Source organism: Ochlerotatus camptorhynchus, unplaced genomic scaffold (assembly GCF_037179485.1).
Source record: "Ochlerotatus camptorhynchus isolate MF236.1 unplaced genomic scaffold, CSIRO-AGI_Acam_v1.1 ptg000002l, whole genome shotgun sequence".
In the NCBI taxonomy this organism is placed as follows: domain Eukaryota; kingdom Metazoa; phylum Arthropoda; class Insecta; order Diptera; family Culicidae; genus Ochlerotatus; species Ochlerotatus camptorhynchus.
The window spans coordinates 4608691-4636532 of record NW_027040494.1 but is presented as its reverse complement, the minus strand read 5'-3'; the positions used below and the strand labels follow the sequence as shown (position 1 = coordinate 4636532).

General features: G+C 37.8%; 2 protein-coding genes across 3 annotated transcripts in view; one reads left to right on the top strand and one right to left on the bottom strand.

Annotated features, from left to right (window-relative positions):
• Positions 1-610: 610 nt before the first annotated feature.
• Lasp (lasp) overlaps positions 611-27842 on the bottom strand; it is a 191662-nt gene continuing 164430 nt past the window's right edge. Inside the window, exons 5-7 of one of the 2 annotated variants that reach the window (XM_065224981.1) lie at positions 17089-18027; positions 7441-7796; positions 611-1986 (exon numbers count right to left, since the gene is read on the bottom strand). In XM_065224981.1, coding sequence (XP_065081053.1) covers positions 1807-1986; positions 7441-7796; positions 17089-18027 — 1475 coding nt within the window. In that variant the 3' untranslated portion in view covers positions 611-1806. The remainder of the gene's footprint in view (positions 1987-7440; positions 7797-17088; positions 18028-27842) is intronic. The other variant, XM_065225067.1, reaches the window with a different exon arrangement.
• LOC135708199 (keratin-associated protein 9-1-like) lies at positions 6189-7405 on the top strand. The gene is made up of 3 exons (XM_065230231.1): positions 6189-6653; positions 6712-6906; positions 6966-7405. The coding sequence occupies exons 1-3, from the start codon at positions 6563-6565 to the stop codon at positions 7403-7405; spliced, it is 726 nt and encodes a 241-aa protein (XP_065086303.1). The 5' UTR covers positions 6189-6562.

Sequence of the window (27842 nt, the reverse complement as noted above, 5' to 3'; positions counted from 1 at the left end):
TTGGTATTATTCTTTGGTATTTTACCTCTTGTGTCATGCTGGTCAATACCAAATTTTGGTATCAGATCAGAATTAGGTATTCATTAGTTATTTTCTCCTGCTCGGGTACGGATTTATTTTTTTCTGGCTTCTCTGGAAGTTCTTTCCTACCTCTCCAAAAAGTTACCATCAGCACACTGGAAATTTCTTTTAATTTATTGATAGTTTTTCAGACAAAATGTAGGTTTATTAATAAAATTGGGAAACGTGAATTTTTTTGAAATTTGCGGAAATTTATTCCCAGGATGTGGCACTGCTTTCCATGAATCATCTGGAGCCCCAAGATAATCACAGAAGCAAACTTCTAAGTTGTAGCTTCGCGTAGGTTCAACAGCATCTATAGCATCGCCTCCGTATTGTTAGTTCAGCATCTTCACGATATCCAATAGTTTCGGGGCCTCCCGATAACCTACCCAGTAAAGACGGCATACCATGTTGGACGTGGCGGATTTGATTTCCGGTACGGTTGAAGAACTCTTAAAAATCACCTGTGGATGTGCTTAGAATGAACACGAAGGTACTACAAGAATATTGGCTTTCTCTATAATTTCCACCAGTCAAGAGGATCAGCTCCAGTTGCCTTTATAATTTGATTTTTGCTCGTTTTCTGCTCTATACATCACTATTACTAGTGTTATATAACATTTCATTTGCTTTATACTAACAGTAGCACTTGTATATGTGTTGTTTATTGACTTGAATTTGTGTTATAAATTAATTTGTTTATAGAAGCATAAAATATATTCAATTGTGTAAATGTACGTAGTAAACTTGCATGTGTGGAACGTATACTTAACACGTAGTTTTCTTTATTTTATTTTCATTTTGTTGCTGCTTATGTAACAAGGAAAACACTTTTATTGTTGTAATGGGGATGACACTTATTGACTTGAAAATTAAAACACCGGAACCGTAACTGTCCTCCGAATGTATTCCTGGTTAATGCTACCTACGCCAATTGGTGTGAAAGAAACCGGTACAAAGAGGGGCGCTCATTCCCAAATACACATTCGTCTATCACAGAATCTGTATACAACAAACGGAAGCTCAATTTTTTATTATCATAGAATAATTTTGATTTCTAGAAAAAACGATTTGCTTATTTACTAGTTTGTAAAAAATTGCATCCAAAGTTGTTTCTCCGATAGAGGGGTTTCTCAGTTGTTGTTGAACAAAGGCACGGTACTACTAAGTCTTCTGTAGTTTACACACAGTCGAATGTTTTCTGTTCCGGATATCCTATAGATCAAATACGCGTATCGATTCACCTTCCTTTTCTATTGATTCGTACGAATACAAATACAGACTACGAATGTTTACAGTTTCAATAAATGCTACAAAAATCAGGTCGGCTCTAAGATAGTCTAGATTGCCTTACGAGCTGCTTTGTATACTTATACGCTCGAATCAGCACCATTTGCTGAATGACTCTCCATTTGGAAATGTTTGGGCAAAATAACGCAAATATCAAATGAATAACAAAAATAAAATTAAAAACATATGCTTCGTTTCTGATCGCATCTTGCCGCATCGCTATTGTATCTCGTAAAGTAGCTTGAATAGTAATTTAAATTAGATGTTTTACTTTTTACACTAGACAAGAAAACTAAGATTGGTAATTTTCGTTCGTTCCGTGTCCCTTCTCCTTGCCGCGCCATATTTTCAAGAACTTTACACTTACCTTCAATCTCGGTTTGGGCTGTCGGTTAATGGTAAGTTTCATGAACGGGATCTTTTTTATTTGCGCACGAGACTACGACTTCCTTCCTATATCTTGACCAGTTCAACATAGTTGGCGGGCAGCATTCCCGTAAGTCCGGTCCGTTCGACGCGTCCGGTCATCCAGCCGGAGTCAATCGAATTGACCTCGATGATCAGGTCTCCCTCGGTGAAGCCCACCTCGTCGCTATCCTGAGCTTCGTAGTCGTACAAGGCACGGTAGACGCGCTGCAATGGAGTAAGTTAAGAAATGTACGATTAATGTTTAGTTACAATGATTTGTGAGTATAAGAGATGAACTAGCCTTAGGCTAAAAATCTCTCTAATAAAGGAAAAAAAAAAAAAAAAAAAAAAAATGATTTGTGAGCGCCTGCCGAGAATTAACTCAATTCAATCAGCGAAGAATAATTGGATTTGGACACGGCACCAAAAGCTGCCACAGGCAAGTGCGCTGGCGACCACAACATAACAGCATGTGACTCGAATCTGGCTCGCTCTAGCTCTCCAATCGAAAAGCGAGTTCAAGAACCGCACACTCTGCTCAAAATCTTCTATTTAGCGGAAGAATTGGGATTGTCATCACTGTCAACAAGGTTTCCAGTTTAGACTTCTATCATCCATCCAACCAATGGTGTTTTGTTAACCTCAATCTACCTGTGCACCAACTCTCAAAACATAAACAATTATCAAAATATTGCATGCAATGGATAGATATCGAGCAAACTAGAAGATTAAGTGTATTTTTCAACCGATTCGAGTATGAATATGTCATTCAATCTGATTTTGAAAGTTTGTGCACATGTAAAAAGTGAGGTTACCGGACGCCAATGCATCCAACCAAAAGTCATCGATGCTATCCGTATCGAAATTACCACCTTCACCGGCCTCTCATTTGTCTTGCAGCATATTACCCAAAGCAAACCCATTTTCGTGGTGGCATCAGCATCATGCACACGTGGAAGCTAGCTGAGAAAACCGCTGAAATACACTCAAAATAATCTACACGTTGAAGCTACGTGAAAAATCACGTAAGTTCCAACTTTGTCCTCGCCTCTCAGTTTTACGTGGCGCACGTAGAATGTACGTGATGTCCCTTAGATTTCACAGAGAGTTCCTGTTTAACACACCTACATAATCAATGGAATGTACGTGATTTTCACATAACACTGAGTCTATGTGCGTTTCACGTAAAGCTTATGAGATGTCCACATGTAAACAAAAGAGTGGTACGTACACTCAGAGCGGTGCAAATCATGGCAGCATAATAAAGGGCCTTTGTTCGGTATTTTTTAAAGAACGTGGCAAGATGTAAGTATGAAATTATGGACTATTTGTTTCTCTTAAGCTGGGTTTAGACAGGGCAAGCCAATTGATCAAGTCAGTTGAATTCAATTGACTTGAAAGCGAATTGAACGTGTAAACCATGCTCACCAATACTCACTTGAATTGAAAAAAGTTGAACCAGGCTCAACTTTTCAAGCCAATTGAGTTCAACTGAGTTGATCAAATGACTTGCCTAGTCTAAACCCAGGCTTAGACACAAACAAACTGACTGTTTCATCTTACTCAACAGAATGATGTCAAGTTGTCCAGCAGTTTCTTCTTCAAGGGAAAAAAGCATGTAGGCCCATCTCCATGATCGTCCAGATTTGTGCTCCGTATCGAATATAAAAAATGCCTTATGAGGTGTATTTAGAAAATTTTAATAAATTAAAGGAATATTACTATTATTACTATTAATACAGTAAAGATTTATCTACATATTAGGGAAATATTTGTATAAACAGTGTCATAATATTGATACTAATGAATGTCACTGACCAAATAACGTAACTTCTATGTGATAATCCTATGACGGTTAAGTTTCATGAAATGAGTGCCCCTACATGAGAATCACGTAGCTCTTGTGTGAAAAGTACGATGGAAAAAATCTACGTATGTTTTCACGTAGCATTGAGTGTAGAGTGTATAAATGGGATCACCCTTAATGACGACTTTCAGCACGGATTTTACCATGGTGACTAGCGAATGCCGAATGGAAATTTCCCGTTGTTTTGGTTTAAATCTGGGAATTTTGGAAATTTTCCCGGTTGAGCGATAAACATTTTAATTAAACGTAAAACCGAATGCGATTGGGTCGAAAACATCCTGGATCTTTGTTTTTGCGCCCGAAATCTTTGAAATTATTCTGTTTTAAGTTCCATGATAATTGAATTGGCTCAGAACTTTACAGGAGTTCTTTGGAATGGTCTCATGAATTTCTTTACAATCATTCCCATTTACAGATCTCTTTTCAGAACTTCTCTAAAATGAACTACAGATTTTTTCTGATATGAAATTTTTAATTTCAGATTCTCAAGGTAATGCAATTGTATTTATAATAGTCCAGAAATTATCTGCACAAAACTTCACACAATTCTTAGGTTTCACTATCAAATTCTCTTCAAATTTTCAATGAGTCTCGTAAGAATTCGCTGAAGATTCCTTCCATAATTCTATTTAAAGTTCACTTGGACTCCACTTTAAAATTCCCATGTATCCTTATTTTGTTCTTATGCAATTCACTTCATAAATTTCATAAAACTCTGCTCTTATAGATCTGCTCTGTATTCTTCTATAAATTCAATTTGAACTCCCTAGGAATAGCTCTATGAACTGTTCTCAGAATCAATTGACAATTCCCTCGATTCCCTTGATATTATTTTCGGAATGTCTTTAGAATTCTTTTAAGAATTTCACTTGGAAGTGTCCTCAAAATTACCTTGGAACCATAAATATTTGGGAACTATCCTCATCGTACGTACGGCGCCGGTGGTGTAGTGGTAAGCGTAATAACTGATTTCTCACCCCAGCTTAGTTCAATAGACTGATGGAAAATTTGAAATTTTCGCTCCACAGTGCTCAAACGGTTTCAAATCAGGTCCTGATTAGCCTCCCAAAATTTAAACTCATTTGGTAAGAAACTGACTAAGCTACAACTTTGCGGAATATCATTTTTTAGCCAAATGTCAAATTAAAATGATATTAATTGTTTAAGAGATTGATAATCTTATGGCATGATCAAGCAGCGGTTCTGTGGGCAACACTACATTTTGCAGTGTGACATAGTAGCCATGATATTTGTGCTCTATTCTTCGCACCAGAAACACCAATGTTGCCTGCTGAACAGTTGAATGAGCATAATCATAAGACATCAGTGACTTGAATCAATAATAACTTTTGTTCCTTACATTTGATTGAAAAGTGGTTTTCAACAAAGCTGAAAGGTGATAAAATTTTCTACAACCACTGCTATCATTTTTGAAAGCATAGTGATATGGTGAATTGTTAGAGAGATATGAACGAAAACATAAGTTTTCCCATAGTAATTCCCATATAAACTTGAAATGGTTTGTGCCAAGTCAGTTTCTAACTAAAGTAGTTCAAATTTTGGGAGGCTAAGCCGGACCCAATTTGGAACCGTTTAAGCACTGTGGAGCGAAAATTTTTCAAATTTTGCATCAGTCTATTGGTTCAATCCTAGCCGTGTCCATTGACATTTTTCTGAGGCGAAAAAAATCACTGGTTTCGTTTTCCTTTGAAAGGAAAATAGAGCCGTTGGTCCCGGTAATATCTATCAGGTGTGGAAGCCGCCTCATTGGCATTCGATTGCTGTCAATTGATGACAATTAATGCAGACCGGAAATTGACGCTCGATGACGGAACAGAGACCGACATTAAATAAAGAAATTAAGATGGCATTTCATAGCAATCCTCATCAGAACTTGCTTGAAATCCATGACAGAACTTATTTGGACTATCCGTTAGAATAGGAAAAATTTGTTCTCAGAGCACTCCTAGGATTTCACTTCTCACAATTACCTTGGAAATCTTCGCACAATTTCCTTGGAGTTCTAGTCAAAACTGCCTTAGCATTATTCCACAACGGGTGCTCATTTTACCCCAACGGTTGTTATTTCGGTTACAAAACGAACATTTTTGTTTAATGTTTTCAAACGCGTTAAGAGTTTACATTTTATTTGTATTCATTATGTATATGGACCTTAGACCTATCCATTTGAATGAAAATTCGAATTTTTCACTGTATTTGGTATCATTCACACAGAGAAATGAATTTTAAATTCAAATGGATATATTTTTGGCTCAGGGCCTAATATATTTTTGGTATTGATTCAAATACATTATTCGGTTAATCCAAAGAAAAATATTTTTGAATCAACAAACCGGTTGTAGAGTCAATAATCTGTTTGTTGATTCTAAAAACCATTTTGTTGATTCAAAAATATGTTTCGTTGAAATAGTGATACAATATGTTTGAATCAATAACAAAATACATTAGGCCCTGAAACAAAAATCCATTTTTCTGCGTGTTAGTGATGGTGTCATTTCTCAAGGTTGCCAAACTGCCCCATGCCCCCCTATAAGAACAGTTTAAGAGAATGGTTAGCATTTTATGTCTGCCATGATATACTATTTAGATCACGGAAGTCTATCTTCCAAAATTTGGACACTATGTGGTTGGTGCTGCCTTTTATGAATGCAACTGCAAACACAATCAATCGTTTTGTTGCCATATGATCACGTTCTTTTTCGTATGGGGCTAGATATGGAAGGTTACTTGAGATGCGTTGCTTTGTTCTAGTTTTCAGGATATTTGAATTGCTGCAGTGCTGCAATCGAGAAACGTGCTCTATCGCTTCAAGTAACGCGTGACTTTAGGCATACTTCTGCAAAACAGTTTGCTTCCGGTCACCTTATAAAAGTTTGTTTCAATCAAGCGCACACGCTTAGTGAACGAACAGCCATGTGGCTCTTAATACTGTTTCTGCCACTGGTTCATCCGTTGGTGGCAGGATATTCTATAATCGAGAACCCACCGAAGGAGTCTTCTTGCGGTATTTTACGAAGTTTGTATCCAGGATGTACATATTACTCTATGGATAATTGTTTCAGATCAATGCAAACCCAATGAAGAGTTGAGAGAAGTTCTACCGTGTTGCGAGCCTACATGTGACAACGACTGCTCAAGAGTGAACTGTGGAGACAGTCCCATCTTTGTGCCGTCTTGTGTGTGCGAATCAGGATTCGTTAGACATGAAGGAGAATGTATCTGCCCTTCGCAGTGCCCAGCTACAGAGCGACCTTTGTGTAAGTTTTAATCCATTTTTTTTAAGACCTAGGGAACATTATTTTGCCACGTATTTCAGGTTCTTGTCCACCGAACGAAGAGCTTCTACCTACGCCGCCATGCTGTGAGCCAACCTGCGGAAGGAACTGTACTGAAGACTGTCGAGCTGAGCTGGTCAATCAACCGACATGCGTTTGCATTCCGGGTTACGTACGGCACGAGGGCTGTTGCATCAAAGCGGATCAATGTCCAACCTGCGGGCCGTACGGAAGGTATAGCGATTGCACACCATGCTGCGAATCAACTTGCACCATGGACTGTTCCAGAGTACTTTGTATAGCGGGTTGCATAGGCCCTCCGACCTGTCTTTGCCAAACTGGCTACGTGAAGCACAATGGAGTGTGCATAAAGAGGGAACTGTGTCCCAAGGATTGTACCACTAGTGAGCCAATGCTCAGTCATGATAATAGTCCGGAGGATTTTCCATTCGGGAGATTCCCAGCAATGGTATACAAATAAAAAAAAAACTGTTCAGAAATTCGAGTTTCACTTACCACTTTTCCCATCGGTTTCGCGGCCGGAGTCGACGTAGGTGCTCCGTATTGCTGAGGAGGTTGAATGTATTGCGTCGGCTGCTGTTGCTGTGCTTGTTGTTGTTGTTGTTGTTGCTGTTGCTGTGCTTGTTGTTGTTGTTGCTGCTGCTGCTGTGCTTGTTGTTGTTGTTGAAGCTGCGATTGTCTCTGCTGTTGTTGTTGTTGATACAGCTGCTGCTGTTGCTGTAGGAGTTGCTGATGATAAATGACATTTTGCTGCTGCTGGTGCTGCTGGGTTTCCGAAACCGAACCGTATAATCCATTAACCGGATCAATGTCGTTAACGGAACCGATTCGTCGATTGTTGTTGGAAGTTACTAAAAAAAAAACAAGAAACATTAAATCACCCATCAATTGAAAACAAAGTATTAGCTTTTTTTCTGAAACATGAACACATACATTCAAAATGTGACATAATCATTCAATCACAATACTGTTCTACTTCTGCGATTTCTATACGCATTGAAGGGTCCCATTTGCTAAAATTTATCATTGCAGAAGTTTGAATTTATGACTGCCAGGAAAGCACATGTGCCCCATCCTGTTTTGCGACATTCGAGACGTGCTTATAGTTTTTATTACAGCATGAGTTGTTTTGGTAAAAGCCATGCAAACACACATATATTTTCCTCCATATAGGCTCATCGACCCAATGTTGCGATGCGACATTCATCGGAGATGAAAAGAGATGCATATCTGTCTGTCTATCTGTCTGGGACACTGTCATCATTCATTGGAATAATGGGACGGAAAGGAAAAATGTAAAAATTGTACGCTGTGTGTTACTTCTTGGTACACTATAGATACAGGTATTCCTGCTGTGGACACTTAAGTTAATTGCTGTGGCTTGAAATTTTGATTTCGTTAAACTGCATGTTCTTAGGAAAGTGTCTGAGCAAAACATATACATTACTTTAACTATTAACAACCTGGAAGGATTTGTTGTGATGTTCTAGTCCTTAGCAGCTATCAAGCAAACAGCTGCTCGATTAATAATTATTTACCATGTGGTAAAGCTTCCGACAAGGAGAACATTAGCTGATAATGGTTCGATACAGTTATGAGAATTGATTAAGGTTTCGTTTATCGCTCGTTCATGCTAGGGAAAAGGTTGTTTTGCAGCAGATGGAGCTTTCTGAAGCTTGTTTCAGCATATCCTAAGACCCCTGATATGGATCAATTTATGTAAAAGTAGTAAATGAATTCTGGTACAGATAAGATTAGATAGCAACATGTGTGAGAGTGTGCACTTGGTGTTCGCTAACTTTTTTTTTTCCTTTATTTAATGTCGGTCTCTGTTCCGCAATCCGTGCCACAATCACCGACGGGCATCTATTTCTATCCATTGACGGCAATCAAATGTGCAAGAAGGCAGCTTCCACACCTGCGTAGGATATCGCACCCATTCAACACACAACTAACCGGGACTAACAGCTTTACTTCGCTTTACCGAAGGAAGACGTGTCCTGTCCAGAGATTTTTATGCCTCAGAAAAATCCCACCGACCTCGGCTGGGAATGAACCCAGACCCATTTGGGTGAGTCACGTTTACCACTACACCACCGGCGCCGGATAGTGTTCGCTAACTGAAAGGTATATATTTTTTGATATTTAAAAAATCTAACTTTGCCGTAGACAATCTTTTGTCACTGTCACAAACATGCGAATCCTTGTTGTCGAGCAGGCACCACAGTGCTATCATGGTAGGGCTGGTTACTCACTGATTTTGCATACCCACCTTGAATCCATACGCCCTTCAAATGGGCGCCCATAATTATAATTAAGAAAGTACACACACACAACTAGAGTACGCAATTTTCCTGAAATTTCTCGAGCATTCCTTGAAATTCTTGGAAGTTCCAGCAATCAATTAATAGAACTGCTCTGAAGTTCTTTGATCATCCTGCATGGATGAGGATCTCAGAACTGTTAAGTTAATTTAACTGAACTAAGGTTCATTGACCATTTCTGATGTTCGCGAAGCTACTCTGAAGTTCGCATAATTCTCATGAAATTCTTCACCTGAAGATTTTCCCTGAACATTTCTGGACTTCTGTAAACTTCCCAACATTTGACTGAAGTTTTCTAAATTTCTCAGGACTTGTCTGGACTTTCCTGAAATTTCCAGAACTCTCAAAGTTTTTCGAAATTTGCCTGTATTTTATTAAGCTGTCCAGAATTAATCGAAACTAACTCTTATAGAATTACAGGTCTTTAAACTACCCGGAAATGCTGGACTTTCTGAAATTATTGGGACTACCCTTAAGATCTCTGGACCTAGCTTATCTGAGGTTTTTGGAATTTCTATAAAGTATTCACAGTTTTGTAAAGTTCTGTAGACTTATCTGAAGTGACCAGTGCTGCCATGGTAAATTAAGAGCGGATTTCTGACTGATTTTTCATATGTGCGTCCAACCAACTAAAATGCATGCGCCCCTTTAACTCATTAACGCCCAGTGATCTATTTATAGATCAGCATGTTTGTTTCTTTTATCATCTCTTAACAGAAATTGGGAACGTAGGGGAAAAGTCTGTAATGTTGACCTATGGATCTAAGATTGGGCCCATCGTTAAAAATCTGAGATTTATCAATTTTATCTAGATGAACGCGTCAGTGGGACGGTACTAATGGATAGTTTTGGTCGCTATTCAAAATTTAGTGAATTGCTGAATTTATGTATGGGCCTAAATTAGTGACATTTAGGCCGACATTACATACATTTCCCCTATATTAAGTTTTCAATATCATTAGAATAATCCTTGGCATATCCTTAACAACTTGTTTTCAAATATTGTGAGAATAACCCTTGGGTTACTCCTGGAAAAATCATGAATTGCCTGGAGAGCAAAAACTACTTGGGCATTAACGGGTTAAGGAGCCACCATAATTGTAATTTGGGAATTTACATACAATTTAGTTCCCTGTAACTAAAACTACTTTTACACGAGACGTAATGCGTATTGGACGTAAATCATGGAACGTAAACAAACATTTCATGTAAAACTATGTGTTTCTAAACCGAAACATTCGCCACTCGACGAAGAGAACGTTGGATTGAATTGATTTTCTCGTTTCTTTTAACTGATCTTATGTCAAACGGGCCGCTTGTATGTGTCGGTTTCAGGGCATCCAAATTTACATGACTTTTTCGTAGTGGGTAGGGTATAGGAACAACTTGTCTGCAATCAGCTCGCAATAAAACATAAAAATACTAATCTAAACACTACGTCCAAGCAGTGTTGGCAAAATCATCAATCAAATTATATTTTTCCGCTCTCATACGCTCTCAATATAACGCGTGATATTGGAACAAAAAATTATGCTTGATATTAATTTAACAAACTCCTTTGATATTGCGAGACTATTCACAACGTGCAAAAATCAAGCGGATAGTTGATTAGACACAAAAATCATTCCGTTGCACATCGTTTTCTTAGAATGAGAAAGTATAGCATACTATCTCTTTTTACTGTTCACCAATGGCAGACACGAAGTGACTGCTGCCAACCGTTATGGAAGTTTCGGTTGCCTTCGGGTTTAAGCAAAAATCATTAAACTCAATCTCACCACAGTTTGTTGAGATTTGCAGCTGGTGAGTTTCGTTTGCTTGATATTCCGAGCTGCGATATCACAGCTTGCAAAATCAACCGCAACTGTATGCTTGTTGATTTTTATCTACGAAAATCAAGCGTGATCTTGGGCATTGGTGATATTTGATAAGTAATATTGCAAGGTTTTAAAGCATTCCTCAAGACCACATCATGGTCTACAAGACTATGATAAAACCAAAATTGTTTCTTTGGCGATGTGTCCAAAGGGACATACAGTTAGGCCGTATTTCGATCAGCGTAGAAAATCTAAAACTAGCCCTGGTGAAGATTTCATCCTCTGGATTATAACGTTGACAATGACAACCAAGCCGAAGCAAAATTGCGAATTCTTCTAGATTTTTTAAAATTCGTTAGTCCAGACTTTGCTTGAAGTTTTCGGAGCTACCCTGAAGTTAATGGAACCATTAAAAAGATGTTTAATCCTTAATGAAATTCTGTAGACATCCTTAAATTTCTCAGAATTTTTTAAAAGTTCACGCAATATTCCTGAAGCTAAATGAACTTTTTTGGAATTCTTCGGTCTACGCTAAGGCTCACGCAATTTTCCGAAAGTATTGTATACAAACTTCCTTGAAACTCATGCAACTTTCTTTAACATCCCAAAAATTCCCTGAGCTTCTTTTAACTTGGCTGGCGTTTTCGTTCCTTCATGAAGTCCCCATAATTTTCAAGATATTCTCGGAACTTCTCTTACGTTCCAACCAGTGCTGTAAATTCTCAAAATCAATTAAACATGTTTGATGAAAACGAGAAAAGCAGCTATTCGCTATCAGCGGGGACCCCCTTCGAATGGGTGATATCAGTTGCTTAGTCATTTGACGAAGGCATGGATCATTCTCATTTGAGAAACGCTTGATATCATTCAATTGAGTGTAACCTACACATAACCGGAGCTCTGGTCGACATTCCGGCGAAAAAGCTATGCCAACACGACACCAACCTGACTCATGCCAAACCCCAATCCGATGTTGATCCGACATAAGCCCAAAATTGACCCGACAACAACACGACATTGGGTCGACATCGACCTTAAATTTCTCTTGCATTGATCCGACATCGGGTTGACTTGTCTGTTCGGGATCATTATGGTGGGTTTCTTCCATACTCCACTGCCGTATAGCAAATAATAGTGACTGACTCAATTGACAGACAGTGACAATGAGTTTCGAATGAGAAAGGGACTTTTCAAATTATGGTCATGTGAGAATTCGTTTTATAGGTTCATCTTCAATCGAATGATATGAAAATTAACAGTACTGGTTTCAAAAAAAATTCTGATGTTCAAGGAACTTTTTCTAGGCACTGTTAGAACATTTCTGAAATATTAGGAATATTCTAAAATTCTTCAGCACTTTTTGAAAGTTTCTGCAATTAATTATCAGAGCTGCTCGAAAAACTCTAAACTGCAGTTCTCTGGACTTCCATGAAAGTCATGGAACTTTATATAGTTTCTGAAAATTTAACTGAAGCTCGTGGTGCTGTCCTAAATTTATACAATTTAAAATTTACAGATCAAAGTAGCACTTATTATCTTCACCCAAAAACTACAGATCTTTAAACTTCCCCGATGTTTTTTGAACTGCCCTTAACATATCGAAGTATTCCTGAAGATCTGTAGAGCTAGCTTTCTTGATAGTTTCCACAATTCTCCTAAAGTTCTGCAGACTTCTAAGATGATTTCTGGATATCTCTAAAGTTTTCTGGATATCCCTGAAGAACTTCTAAAAAGTTACCGAATTTTCCACCTTGAAGTTGAAACTGATATACCCAAAATGTTGCAGATATTATCCCGCAGTCTGTTTGTTAAAATTCTCTGAAATCCTCGGTATTTTTTTTTTTCATTCTTCGGAACTTCTTCCAAAATTTTTATGAACCATTTTGAAGATCTATAAACTTCCCGATGTTTCTTCAGTGAAATTTCCGAAATTTTTCTTAAGTTCTCTAAAAGCCCCGGATGTTTTCAGTGTTTATTAAACTTCTAGGTTCTCACCGGTTTCTTGAATTCAATGAAGTTGCCCTCAGGTTCTCAAAATTTACATAAATAGACCACTGAAGTTTTTGGAAGTTCCTTGCAAATCTTGGAATTTACATGAATTTCTTAGAACCTCTTGAAGGCTCCCACAAATGTTCTAATGATAATGGAACTGATAAAAAGTTTTCAACATTTTCTTAAAATTCTCGGGACTTCATTAAAGATCACACAATTTTCCTGATGGCACTCTCAACTTGCTTGAAGTTTTCTGGACACTTTTCTATGAGCATCTGTAAAGTTTGTGCCATTTTATAAATTAATTGAACGAACCTGAAATTCTCAAAATGTTCCTAAGTATTATTATCTTTCGTATTGTAACACAATTTTTCGGATGTACAAGGAACTATCCTGAAGTTATCAGAACTTTCTATTTGTTTTTTTTTTGTTCGATTTCTGAAGATCTTTAAACCTATCAGATTTTTTCTGAAGTTCTTGTAAAGTTCCTAAAATGTTCTTGAAGTTATTGAAACTGTCATGAAGTTCTCCAATCTTCAAGAGACCGTTCAAAATATTCAGAGAAGTTTCAAAAGCTTCTGGGAAGTTTGAAGGACATCAGGAAGTCTAGAACTTTAAAGGGCCACCCACATTAGATCCTAATCTGATGCGTTGTGGTAAAGTGACATTTTACTATATTGTCTACCTGTCAAATGTACGTCAACGCAACGCATGCGGATCTAATTCGGGTGACCCTTTAAAGTTCTAGACTTCCTGAAGTTTTTCAAACTTCCCAGAAGCTTTTGAAACTTCTCTGAATATTTTGAACGTTCTCTAAAGTTCTTGGTACATCCTAGATCAATATTTCTGCACCCAGATAGTTTTGCTACAAAAACAAATTGGTTTTTGGCTAAGAAAATAAGGCTAAATTGAAAACAAACCCCAAAGCGGATTTTAGGTGATTTTTCCAATTCAAGTCACAAAGATCTATTGGAAAGTTAAGTGTTTATCATTTATTTTAAAGCCCTAGTTTAAAAAAAGCTTTATCTGAGTGATTTTTAGCCGGAGGTCAATCAAATTAGGGGGAATGGCTCTAATGTAGGCCTATCGATCTAAGATTGGGCCCATCACTAAAAATCTGATATTTATCAATTTTATCTAGATGAACGCGTTATTGGGACGGTACTAATGGATATTTTGGTCGCTTTTGAAATTTAATCGATTGCAGAATTTATGTATGGGTCAAAATTAAAGGCATTTAGGCCGACATTACATCCATTTCCCCTACATTGATTAAAAAAAAAGGTTTTTCCCCTGATTTGTTTTTCGTCGATCTTGTTTTCCGTGCTGAACACCAATGCTACCTACACCAGGGAGGCAGCTCCCACACCTGGACCCTGCCTATCGACCCATTAACTCATGAACCGGGGACCAACGGCATTACTTCCGTGATCAGAGATGTTATGCCTCAGAACATCCCGGCGGCGCTGACTGGGATCGAACCCAGGCCTGCTGGGGTGAGAGGTAATCAAGTAAAAAAGGTTTATTTAATTACACTTAATTAATTTTGGTATCTATGACCGATACGTATTTCGACTACAATGTGCAGTCCTCATCAGTGTCATTCCAACTAAAGACTTATCAAAATATAATCCTCTTAAGTACTTATCCCCTAGGTAAAAATATCAGGATCACAGCTCTAAAAACGAAACTACAACGTGTAGAATCGGAACCTACCTAACTAATAATAACCAAAGATTAAAGTAAAGTAAAGGAGAAAAATCTATACAACTCTATAATAAGGAAAATTCCCCAAAGGCTTGGATTGCACATTACTTCATTACTTCATTGCATTTATTTATCAAAATTATATTTGTACGCATTTTGATCCTATTTTTTGGCTTGATTCTTAATCCGAAAACCTGTGCAGTGACTTAAATGATTCACCTTTATAAAATACTTCTCAGCTGAACTTGGAAGTGACCAGCAAAGCTATCCTGTATCAGATACAGGAGAAGATCCACACGAGTCTCCGACGGAGCAGCACGCAGGATTCCGTGTCGGAAGATCTTTCAAGGACCACGCTTCGTATCATCCTGGAGCGGGGGAACGAATTCCAAGAGTCCCTGTATTTGGTATTCATTGACTACGGGATAGCTTTCGACCGCATCTGTCATGATAACATGTGGAGCAAGGGCAGAAGCGCCAACTTCATTAAACAATTGGGGGGTTTGGTTTTGAAGACGATGATTTTAAAAATAGTTAATTTTACAAAACGGCAGGAGCTAGCCCCAAGTAACAATTCTGGTTTTATAAGAGTTCAGTAGACCATGATTCAGACTTGAAGAATGCTTTAAAACCTCGATAAAACCTACAATGTTATTACAATGCTTGACAGTTAGTCTGACAGAACTGATGATATTGATGTTGTTCCTCACAATGGTTAGGTTACTACCAAAGTATCAATTTTGGTTTTATCAAATGACCATGATTTGATATTGAAGAAAGCTGATAAAGTTTTCAATGTTATTTGGATACATTCTGTCCGTCTTGGAACTGAAAAAATCTTGATCACCATTTGGACAGAGTCGAACTTATTTTCGAATATTTTCTACATAAAAATGTACCTCAAAATTAAAAGGTCCTACAAAATTCTTTTTCAAAAACCCCACTTAAAAAAATCAAAAAAAAATCTACGGAAAGACACACCATTTATCTACAAGTCGTCCATACATCCCAAGATGGGAACTTTTAAAGGAAAAAAAAAATAATCAACACTTTTTCGTATTTGCACTGAATGAAATCAATTGAGTTTATAAGTATATGTTTTTTCAGTGTAGTAATATTTTTTTTATATTTTGTTGATACAGCTCATACAGTTTTCTACAAATCATCCTTGAAAACATTTTTACAGTATGCAAAGTTTCTTAAGTAGAAAATATCTTTACACCCACAAACTATCCTTGAAATCTAAGAGGGTGCTGAGAAACTCATAGTCGAGTTTGCGTGGAATCTGTCAAATGCGCAATTAACCTCTTTATTCGAGCACTTAAAATGACGTTTACTACCACTCGAACTTTGAAATAAAACATTATTTTGAGATTTTTTCTTCTAGAACCTCGAGAAAAGTAGCCAAAATTTGTGCGTTTCATAAAAAAATAGAAATTATTTGGTCCAGCTTTGTGAAATCGCTGGTAGAAAGTCACGCCAAAACTGCTTGACAAAGTGGTCAATTTGTGCATACGTAGGGGTTTATCCTAAATTCGTTCAGATTTTCAATAGTCATGCCTAGTTACCCTAATTTTACTTCACTGAACGTCATTACCTCGAATGGTTACTACTCCGAATAAGGATCTACTTTCTGTTGATAACCACTCTTTCCTCTCACATTCATGAACCCCACATTGTATTCGTGAACAGGACATTCGTGTTAATGTAGCACAATCGTAAATTCTGCTTTTATGGATTGAATAACTTGGTTTTGAACGTGTAATTTGATAAACATGCAATAATTTTGAGTGAAAAATACAAAATATTTTAACCTGTGAGGGAGCTTTAAGAGATTTAGAGACTAAATGTCAGGAATTGCATCAGTGCAGCAAGGCAATATATTGACAATGAAAAAAAAACTACATGAACTAGTGAACATTTCGAAGAAAATTACAAAAGGAACGTACTATCTGCATGTTTTATGATTGTGAATTACTTTAATACAATAATGATGATATACTCGAAGGATCCAAGATCCTGAAGATTTAAACAATAACATTAATTACAACAAGGTTCAAGCGAGTTTGATATAAATCAAAGACAAATGATAATCATAAAATGAACAAAAATAGAACGAAACACATAGCACATATGAGACTTCTGAAAGGTGCTAGGGACTTACATTCAACATCAAGAACTGTAAACCAATATCTAAACTTTCCCGAACAAAAGTGAATGTCAAGACAAGATTGATTTACCATCAACAACATTTAAATCAAATTGAGTATGAGGTATGAGTGCAAAATTGGTATTCTACTTACAGTTTCCGGAGCTGTAGATCAGGGTCGCGCTCTGCCGGCTCGGTTGCGGGATGTTTCTGGGACCATCGGTTAGTGGATCGTAGTCGGCAATCTTGCCGATTCCGGCACCGTTGTTGACGTTACCATTGTTGAATTGGTACTGCTGCTGTTGTGCGTACTGTTGACCATTGTATCGTTGCTGCTGGGGATGCCCATAGACAGCATCTGCCTGTGGATGATGCTGACCATGGTGATGTTGATGTTGTTGCTGCTGCCGCTGTTGCTGTTGCAAGTGGTGATAATTGTGTGCAGCACCATTGCTTCCTTCATTACTACCACCGCCACCTCCACCAACGCCGGCCTGCTGGCTATGATGGTAATGACTGTTGTAGTTGTTATTATTGTTTACCATTGCCGCATTCGGATTTGGTCTTGCGTAGTTGTCATAAGGGTCGTAGTACTTTTGATTTTGGACGACGCTTCCCGACGGAGTTTGCGAGCTTTGCAGCACAGTTTGACGCACTCCGTCGCTACCATTGCTGCTACTATTGCTATTGTGATGATAATGGTTGGCCTGCTGCTGTTGTTGCTGCTGCTGTTGCGGAGGAGGAGCCTGCTGCTGATAGGCCTGCGGTCTGTAGTTGTTGTTGGTCGCTTGGTATGCTTGTGATGATTGATAGTTGTTTTGATTCTGGTTCAAATTGCTCAGATTGTGCTTCGTCAGGGTCGAAGTCGGGGTTATTTGAGCCTGTTGGGACACGGCTGCCGTCGGATTGGTAGCGGCAGTTACGTTAGGACCAATCGATGACGACAGCGACGATGACGACCCGGTCATGGACGCCTGTGATAGTGAGTGCGACACGGGTGCTACCACCGGTGGTGGGGGAGGAGGTTGGTAATGGGGCAGCGATTCCGCTGCCAATTGCTCGGAAAAGTATTCCGATTCCAACTCGTTGTTGTCTGTTGCGGTTTTCCACCACGAGTTGGGGTAGGGTAGATGTTTTTGGATTTTTTTTTGTGATGTGATGGCGTGTGTGATGATGCAGTTGGGTTCGTAAATGATTTACAAATAACGACAACGTGATGATGCATGATTGGGGAAAAAAGCAAAAAGAAAAGCATATTGTAAAAAGTGTTAGATTTACATCGATTGGAAGTGAATAGGTTGACAAGGAAACAATAGGTAAGAAGCAAACAGTGATATTAGAGGGCAGCAGAAGACATTGAACATCCACAGATAACGGATAACAAGCATACAGTTATAAAGTACAAGTGTGCGTTCCTGTACAAGGAGTTTGAGATTCCATACATGAGTGAACGGCCAATACAACCAACCGAAACCAATGGCAGTGTAGTGTACTCTTCCTTCCAAGTGACGTGTAAATTCATCTGACCAGTCTTATAAAACTCGACTCAAGCGACAAAAACATTCCTTTAGAATTTGAACGAACTCGAAATAGAAACTCGGTCGTCAAGGATTTTTATATGCCTTGTTTCCACGAGTACCGGAAAACTAGAACGCTAGGTTCGCATCTAGAGACCTCTAGAGACCTAGGTGAACATTTAATTTAAGTCTGAGATTCACAGAATAAATCACATAAAACAAAATGTAAATACATACATAAAATGTAAGTAAGGGTTTATTGAAACCTCTACAGAAGTTTCTTACAAGAAATGCGCAAATTTGTGCGAAAATGTGTGCATACCAACCCTGCGTAGGGGTTTATCCTAAATTCATTCAGATTTTCAATAGTCACAACTAGTTACCACTAATTTTACTTCACTGAACGTCATTACTTCGAATGCAGGGCTGGTAGTGCTGATGCGATATAATAGTAGTGACTTTAGTGACTTAAATTACGGAAATAGTGACCAAATAGTGACTTTTAAATAATAAATAAGTAACCAATAGTGTCATTTATATGATGACTCAGAAACTCAAATTAGGTTTAATATTGGAATAAACTGTTTTTGTCTTGAAACTTTATAATCACATTACATCAATTCCTCTAATTATATCGAAACTCTCAACGGAATCTCCTATGAAGAGCACTTGAAGTGATTTGAATAATTTCCTTTTGATTACGTTATACATGATGGCCAGCAAATAGCAATCATAGAATTCTCTCAATTATTTTGGAATTATTTCCAGAATTGTGTCGGAGCTGAATTTTGCATCTGTAATAATTTAAACAATAATCTAAAGCAACGCCCGTATGTGTCAGGCTCGGGGCTGGGGTTTTCACCTCCGCTTAAGCTTAAAACCAGGTTTAACTATATGGATAAACCTGATTTAAGATTTCAGCCGAGGTGAAGAAATCGACCCTCAGAGCACTTAATTTTACATGGTGTCATTCCAAAAATTAATTTAAAATTGTCTTAAAATGTCCTTTGATTTTTTAAAGTTCTTGATAATTCTTCATAGACTTCTGAAAATTTAGCACAGACAAATACCCTTGAAAAGTTTCCTAGGTTTAGAATTTATTTTTGGAGATAGGAGGTATATTCCCCCGATTTTTTTTTATCGAAATTGAAGGCATTTCCCAGTATTTATCCCGGTGTTTCAAATGTCCTTGAATTTGCAGTTTACTGGTCATCTTGGTTAAAATTGTTAATTTTTCAACAGATATGCATATTTTGTCATAACTACTGTAGACCTCCTTAGTGCCAAGTACTCAATTAGTAATACTTGGTAATATGGTAATGGTAATGGTAATACTTATTAGAATACTTTTTGTGCCAAATGCATTAGTCGAAATCGATTCAAATACAAACATTAACTTTATATACTTGAATTTAATAGACATGCTGTAATTTATAACAGACTCGATACATCTTTTAAACTAAACTGTAAAAGAATGTTACATGTTTGGTAAACGAATTAGAAAAAAAATACAACCAACTGTAACGTTTTTATGAAGTTTATCTAATGAAAAGGATGATGTGGATCACCAACAAGTTGCCAGGTTCAAAACTTCAATAAAAACTCAATATATAAGAAAGTTTGTCTACGAATCTTTACAGTGGCGTCGCGTAGCCTCACTTTTTACCTGTGCACAAACTTTCAAAACCCAATATATGGAAATATTTCACTATAATTTAAAGCAAACTGCAGAGAAACACAAAGTTTTACTGATTCTCTTCATTGTGCAACTGATTCGAGGGTAGGTTGAAAGAAAACTTCCAAGGAAAGTCTGGACGAACTTCCAGAGGCAGTTGGAAGACACTTCCAACAAAATCCAGAAAGACTTTTTGCGGGATTTGGAAGACTGTTTCAGAAGAAGCCGTAAGGAACTTTTGGGGGAAGTGGAGAAACTTTCGTGAAAAGTCGGTTGCAACTTCCCGGGAAGTTGGAAGACATTTACCGGGAAAGTCAGTAGAAGCTCGGAAGAACCTTCAAGTATAAGTTGGAATAAACCTTCGGGTAAGTCTGGAGACACTTTCAGAGGAAGTAGAAAACTACTTCTAGGAGAATATAAAAGAAAATTCCAGTGGAAGCTGAAAAAGTTTCCTCGATAAAACGGAAGCTAGAAGATACCCACAGAACACAGAAGGGGAAGTGCAAACAATTCGGTGAATCAAAAAGTGCTACGTTTTTCTGCTCAACAAGCGATGCGTTGTGGTAGCGTTCTATTAATTCATTCATTCCATTCCTTGATTTAAAGTCGGTCATCGATTGCCATCCATTGACGACAATCGAATGTGCAGGGAGGCAGCTTCAACACCTGCGTAGGATATAGCACCCATTCAACACACATGGGCCGGGACCAACCTTCCCTTCCGAAGGAAGACGTTACCAGAGTTTTTTATGCCTCAGAAAAATCCCACTGACCTCGGCTGGGATTGAACCCAGACACATTGATTTGAGGTCACGCTTACCACTACACTACCGGCGCCGGCTGGTTTACTGTGGAATAGTTCTAGCAATGTTTCATCACTACCTAAAGCCCCACGTTGCCGAGAGCATTTCCAGTCGATGGTGTGTTATAATGCAATTCTTCTTTACCCAACTATTGTGTTGCTCGTCTCGTCATGACCAACGTGGTCATCTCAGAGAGAAAGCAGTAGGGTGGTTTTTGCGTGCTGTACCATCATCAGCATTGTTGACGGCTACTCCCGCCTTAAGTTGTTCATTCAAAGTGTTTTTTTATATTACTTCATACGCGAAGTTTACGATTTTCAGAGTTGGTTGGAATGAAACGTCGCTAGAACTATTCCACAGACGCAGACAGTAATGAGCAAAGGCGGGCGCATACTTTTTGCCTGAAGATTTGAAGACATACTTCAAATCTCCGCGTACATCGTACGGGTTAGGCAAAAGGTGTGCGTGTGACTTTGTACTGTCGCATTAATGGCCCTTCGCTCATTTTCAACTTCTATTCAATTTTCATACTGCCATACTCTAAACGGAACTATCCACCTACACACTAAGATTATTTTACCGAAATCTCAACGTTCTCTGAACGTTCGGTTAACAGTTCTGTGATTTTTCACAGTTTTCCTGTAATTTTTCACAGAAAATCTGTGAAAAATCACCGAACTGTTCAGCTGTCGAGATTTCGATAAAAATTTCACAGATTTCGGTAAAATAATCTTAGTGTGTACGCTCTTCTAAGATCATTCTCTAGCTAATAAATTATCACACTAAAGCTTCATGTTAGACAGCATTTCCAACCAACTCTAAATGTAATGAAATTTCACAGTCCTAAAAACATTTAAATGCTTTTGAAACATAGCAATCATTGTATGATCTTAGAATTAGTTTCTTTCTAAAATTTGGAAATGATTTTGTTTTTATTTTCAGAATACAAGTTCGGAAAAAAATGCGGTACGCTGTAATGGACTTAGAAAAGAACTCAAGGCATCATTCTGCGACATGATTTTTTTCTCGATTTTCGAACAAATACTAAGCTACCGAGCGCTCGAGCTTCTACAAATTTCTAGTCTTTGAAAATGTTTACAGTTGAAAATTTTCCTAGGAATTTTTTGACGTCTTATACTTAGAAAGCTTTCAATATTACGAAGTTTGTCAATTGTTTACTGCCCATGACAAACAATTATACATAGTATCATGCAAATTGGCGAAGGTCGAGTTTTTTTTTCCGATTCGTCATATAGCGCTCAAGACGCTCAATTTAAACTTTTGGACTAAGAACGGTCTTTGCAGGAAATTTGGCAGAAATTCCAGGGAATGTTTGAATTAGCTTCTTCTGAAGGAAGCCGAAAAAGAAGAAAGGCGTTATTTTGGAGTGGGTTTGAAGAAAGATGTTAGAAAAATCTGAAAAACATCCGAGGAACTTCCTAGAAAAAAATTTGAGACACATATAAAAAACTTCCGGAAGAATTAGCCATTTTCAGGACAAGCTAGAAGAAGCTTGGAAAAACTTTCCAATAGTAGTAATAAAAACTCCGAAGGATGCTCACAGAAAAACTTCAGGAAGGAAGACAAACGAAACTTCTGGGAGAATTCGATAGATACTTCAGGTAGAAGCTTAAAGAAACTTTTTGTAGAAGACGGAAGAAACTTCCTGTGGTAGTTTGGAAGAAACTTCTGGAGAAAGTCAGAAACTTCCTCCGGGGAAGCCAGAGGGTTTTCGGGACAGTTCTGGGGGAGTCGAACGAAAATTCCGGTGAAAATCACTAGAATCGTCATGGGAAAGTTTGCACTGGCAGGAGAAGACGGGAGAAGACGGGAGAAGACGGAAGTACTTTTCGAGCGAAGTCAGAAGAAACTTCCAGGGGAAGTGGAAATATCTTTCCTTGAGGAATCAGAAAACAACTTACAGAGTAAGGTGGATAAAACAATTCCTGGGGAAGAAACTTCCAACAGAAGAATGTTGGTCACATAAAAGATAAAACTATTTCCCGATTCCCATGAATCAACCATCAGCTATTTCTCAATTCATGGGTAGCCAAAATCGGCGATAAAATGGAAAAAACTAGCATAAGACAATTTTAAAGAGGAATAAGTTGTTGAGCAATTAACTATATAAGCGAGGGGGACGACTCTATCTACGATGCAGGAAATATTGTGTTTTGCTGTGGCTAGCTGCGCGTACACTGAGTAGATAGAAAGAAGATTTATCACGATTTTGAAGATTTCCTGCAAAAAGATGATGCGTGATGCAAGTAGATGCGAGAAATGAAAGAAGATTTTTCGAAGATTTATTCGCTAGTGTGAGATTTTTTGAGCATCTAGAATTGAGATTTAGATGTGTCGCTTATGCGTTAATTTTCCTTCATACACTTAGTTCCGTTTATTGTTAACAGAGGGCAGTTCGGTCAAAACATGTATAGTACCTCTATATATGCAGTTTGAATTAACACCCGGAGTCCCTCCTTTCTAACATATTCTTCGACAAAAATACTTGCAAAGCTCCGTCCCTGTATGGAACATCTAAATGCACAAATAAGAGATCCATCATTTTTTCAGGGCTAGGTACTATATTTTGTAGTCTGTGAAAGGGAAATCACATATTGTGTGGCATCAATATACATGACATGTTGAGAGCTTGAGCTCGTGAGGGTGAATTTTCAATCTCAAATTTGATTTTTTTTGGCTCTCTGGAGCCTGGCAGTAAAGCGGGTAAAACTGTATAGGGAAAACATATTTTTATTTAATTGTGGCTTGTTAAACAATAATTTCCGGGAAATAAATGAACGACAAAGGTCATGATTGATTTCTTTAGGTTGTCGTTCACTTTTTTTGATCTGAATATGCATCTAAAGCGAGTTATTCCTATTTCTCTCCATTTTTATATGGGGATTTTTATTACTTCCTACCAGCGGAACAGCGCCATCTCTGTGGAAAATGACCTGACGAAATGATTCATTGAAGGGCTCAAAGAAATTGACGTATTCAAAAAGATAAAAGTCTCTCACATAAGTTTATTTTGACATTTTTGGATTATTAAAAAATTGGTACCGATTTGGTACAGAATCTCAAAAATCGGTATTCTGAGGAGTCAGTATCGAATTCGAAAATCGGTACAAATACCGATAAATCGGTATATCTGGCAACGTTGACGGAAGGTACCTACTCTAATCTTGTTTCGATAAAGTAAACATTATGTAAAGCCCATCAAGCGTATTTTGTACGATCATATTCAACGGCTTGAAAAGAGGGTGGGGCTCTGGCGGAGTCTATAAGTTGTATATTTCTATGATGCCCATAATTTGTTGGAACATGATCAATTGATCAAATTTGAAAAAAGGTAGAAACTTGGTGTCTTCAGCAAATGTTCATAAAATCAACTGCTCTGACTTTATTGAAGACATAGACTTGCTATCTCGTAACTGCAAAAAGTTATAATTTGGATATGTAATACAAGCTTAATGATTATTCAGGTGTGTATTTCAAAAGAGGCACGATATCATTTTGAGCAACTTCTCCGAAGACACCTAGTCTTTAAAACAACAATCAAAGGTAAAACATGTTTTTGAGCGTCTTTATTCAGATTTGTGTCACTGTTCCTCAATTTGATTTTCGTAAATACCAGTGGCTCTGAGGAGTTTCGACCAAAATGATTACTCCACCTACGACGACGGCCCCTCTGCTGTACCTAAAGCACATTGCTGCAGAACTTACAATTGATTCGAAAGTTTAATTGCTCGTCATCTCCTCATGCAGATAGGTCTGTCTGTTTTGCATCGGAAATGAGACCAGAAGCGGCCGACAAGCAGGTACCTACAGCAAGCAAGGAAATCGAAAATTTGCCATCAATTTGCTAGTTTAAATTCTTTTCGCACCGGGCGGCTCCGGTGCCGGTCCTCATTGTAATTCAATCCCCGTTAAGTTCAATTTCTTCCTGTGGGACTTGAAAATGAGTTGAAAGCCAATTGTTGCTGCTAACTACTAAGCGGAAAGAAAAGTAGTCGGCTGACTGGTTGGCCGGAGCCAGGCGACGCGACGGACTATTTAGTCGGTTTGTCCGCATAGCAGCGACGAGAAAGCCAAAATGAAAAACGGCATGAAAAAAGTTCAATTCCTTTATTTTTGCCAAAAAAAAAACGAGAAAATAACTAACCTTTTCTTATGTTGAGGAAACAACAATGCTGTTATTGTGCTGTAGGAAGCACAACTTTTTGATAGTGTAGTTTTCGTATTTCCCAATGTTTTTGCCCGCAAAGCGACATGCCAAATTGAGGTTTATGGGTTTCTTTACCCCCTCAACCCCCCCCCCCCTTTCCTATTGTTGTGGGCATATGGCGAGCAGACGTTATTTTTCAAGCCGCGTGAAATTTACCCTACATACCAGTTACTACTATTTAGATACCGGGTGCAGTAGTTGAGCATTAGCCATGACATGATGGCTGTAACTACAATTTCGGAAATGAAAAAAAAAACGCGCAGTGGACAGCAAACAACAAAACCAACCAGCTGACAGAGAGGTTATATAACAATAATAGACAGTGAGGCAGCACATTTTGTACTGGAAGAGGAACCGAAGCGGGGAGGGTTCCGTCCATTGTTAGGCGGTTTAGCGAAACCAAGTGGACGGTTTTCTTTGGGTGGACCCAGATGAATTTTCACATGAGAAACAATCGGAATCTGGAACACGCGTTTCTTGTCGTGTCTGTTTGTTCTGCTGTGTTGGCATTTTACGGCGGGGTTCAAGTGGGCAACTACTTATTTTTGAAGTGTTACATTGAACATCCGGAGGGCCTACGTCTGTGGTAAGGAATTTTCTCTCGGATGTTCTGAAAAGCTCGACTTAGTCAATTGCGGGGTAGGATTAAGATTAGAGATTAGTACTGATATATGTGGCAAACAGAGCTGTCATATTTCTAACAAAGTCGATTCAAAAGGCATCTGTGAAAAAGTAGATTGATAAAAAAGTTAATGCTTGTTGAGATAATTAAAAATGTTATAGATATGTATGTAAAATTACCCGAATTTCCTAGGTCATTTTTATATCGGATCGTGGTATCGTAGGTACATACTGGAAAAAACAATATCCGTACATCCGTATGTCTGTAGTTCATTGTACATTATTTACCAACAAGGACCTATTCATCAAGATAGAGTAGACTATCCTAATTCATCACAACACTATGCCAAAATGTACATGTGATTACGATAAAACAGTGCTAAGTACACTCTATTTCACTTCTACTAAGTGATTTGCCTTTTCTTTTTATCGCACGGAAATGTTATTCAGCTGCAGTTCAAAAAGAAGTTTACTCAGTAACTGAGGAAGTTCCCTTTTCAGGGCTGGTAGCGATCAATTCTGTCAAAAATAGTGATTTTAGTGAACATGTTGAAGAAATAAGTGACCAAATAGTGACTTATAGTTGTAAAAAAGTGACTAAAAAGTGACCAAAGGGAAGAAAATAAGTCGTTCTGATGGCATACCAAATAAATGTTTGATGTTTTAGACTTATTCAATTAGATTCTCATAAACACTTACATATGTACGCTAGGAACCTTTAAAGCGAAAGATTCAATAGAAAGTTTATGACTAAACCTCCAAGCTCCTACTACCTGAAAAAAAACTTGAAAAACCGGGAATTCGCAGGGAATTTTATTTTTCCTGAAAATACCTGGAAGAATCAGGGAATTTCAAAATAAAACATTTAATATTCCTAGCTATTTTCTTTCACACATTGAACTTTATAGATCCAGAATGGATTGATCTTCAATAAAAAATACATTTTTAGAATTCAGAGGCTTCAATGATTTTTTTTTGCTATAGAATATGCATATTTCCCACCAATTTTATAAATTCTGAACTGAAAAGTTATAATACTTCAAGAAATTGTAAAGAATCCGTTAACAGTTTTAAGGCTCATGGAATTTTATTATAATTTCTAAGGACCTCATTCCACAGGAGTTCTGGGAAAAAAATTATGAGAAAAACATCAACTGCAATCTGCTTTCATGGTACTTCTGAGGAATTTTAGACTTCATGTGAAGCCTGAGCCTGAGATAGTAAACTCCAAGCGAATTTTCATGAGAAATCTCCGTTGAATATGGAATGGACTATTCTGAGGTCTTCATAACTACTTGAAAGTTCCCAAAATATTCCTGAATTTAATTAAACTGCCTTGAAGTTCTTTTATAGTTTGAGAAACTAACATGAAACTAACGAACTTCCTAAAATTTCCACAATTTTCCTAACGATCATGAATCTTTTCTAAAGTGTTAACAATTCACTGAATTTCTCGAATTTTTTTAAAAATTTATATGATTTTCCTGCTCTGGAACATCTCTGCTCTGTGGATGTCTGTTCTTTCTTGAAGTTTTTTTTCTGTGTTTAGAGCTTTATTAGCAAGTTCAATATCTTTCTCGAAGTTCTCGAAACTTCTCTAAAGTGTTTGCATTTCTCATGAAGCTCGTTGTACTACCATGAATTTAATTGAACTGTTCTAAAAATGTTTAAGCTTGCGTGAACTTCTGAACCTATGTGAAAACCTCAATAAGTTTCTTAACATCTCTAAAGTTCTCGAAAATCTGGGAACTTCTTGGAACTTCGCTTATTTAGTGAAACTAATGGAACTGAACTCCCCTGAAATTCCCTTTGTTTTTGGAGCAATACTAAAGTGAGGCTAGCTAGAGCTAATATTCAGCACCGTACTCAGCAGGTGGCGAATTTGTTTTCATATTATCGGTCAAAAAGGGCGGAAGGATCTCAGAATTTTCTCATTTTTTTTCCACAGGTAGAGTTTATGGTTTTTCGAAAACTTCGTATTGGTTGATTTTCCCGGGAAATATTAGCTGAAGTTTTCGGATTTCACCGGACATTACGTACTTTGAAAATTCAGAACTCATGAAC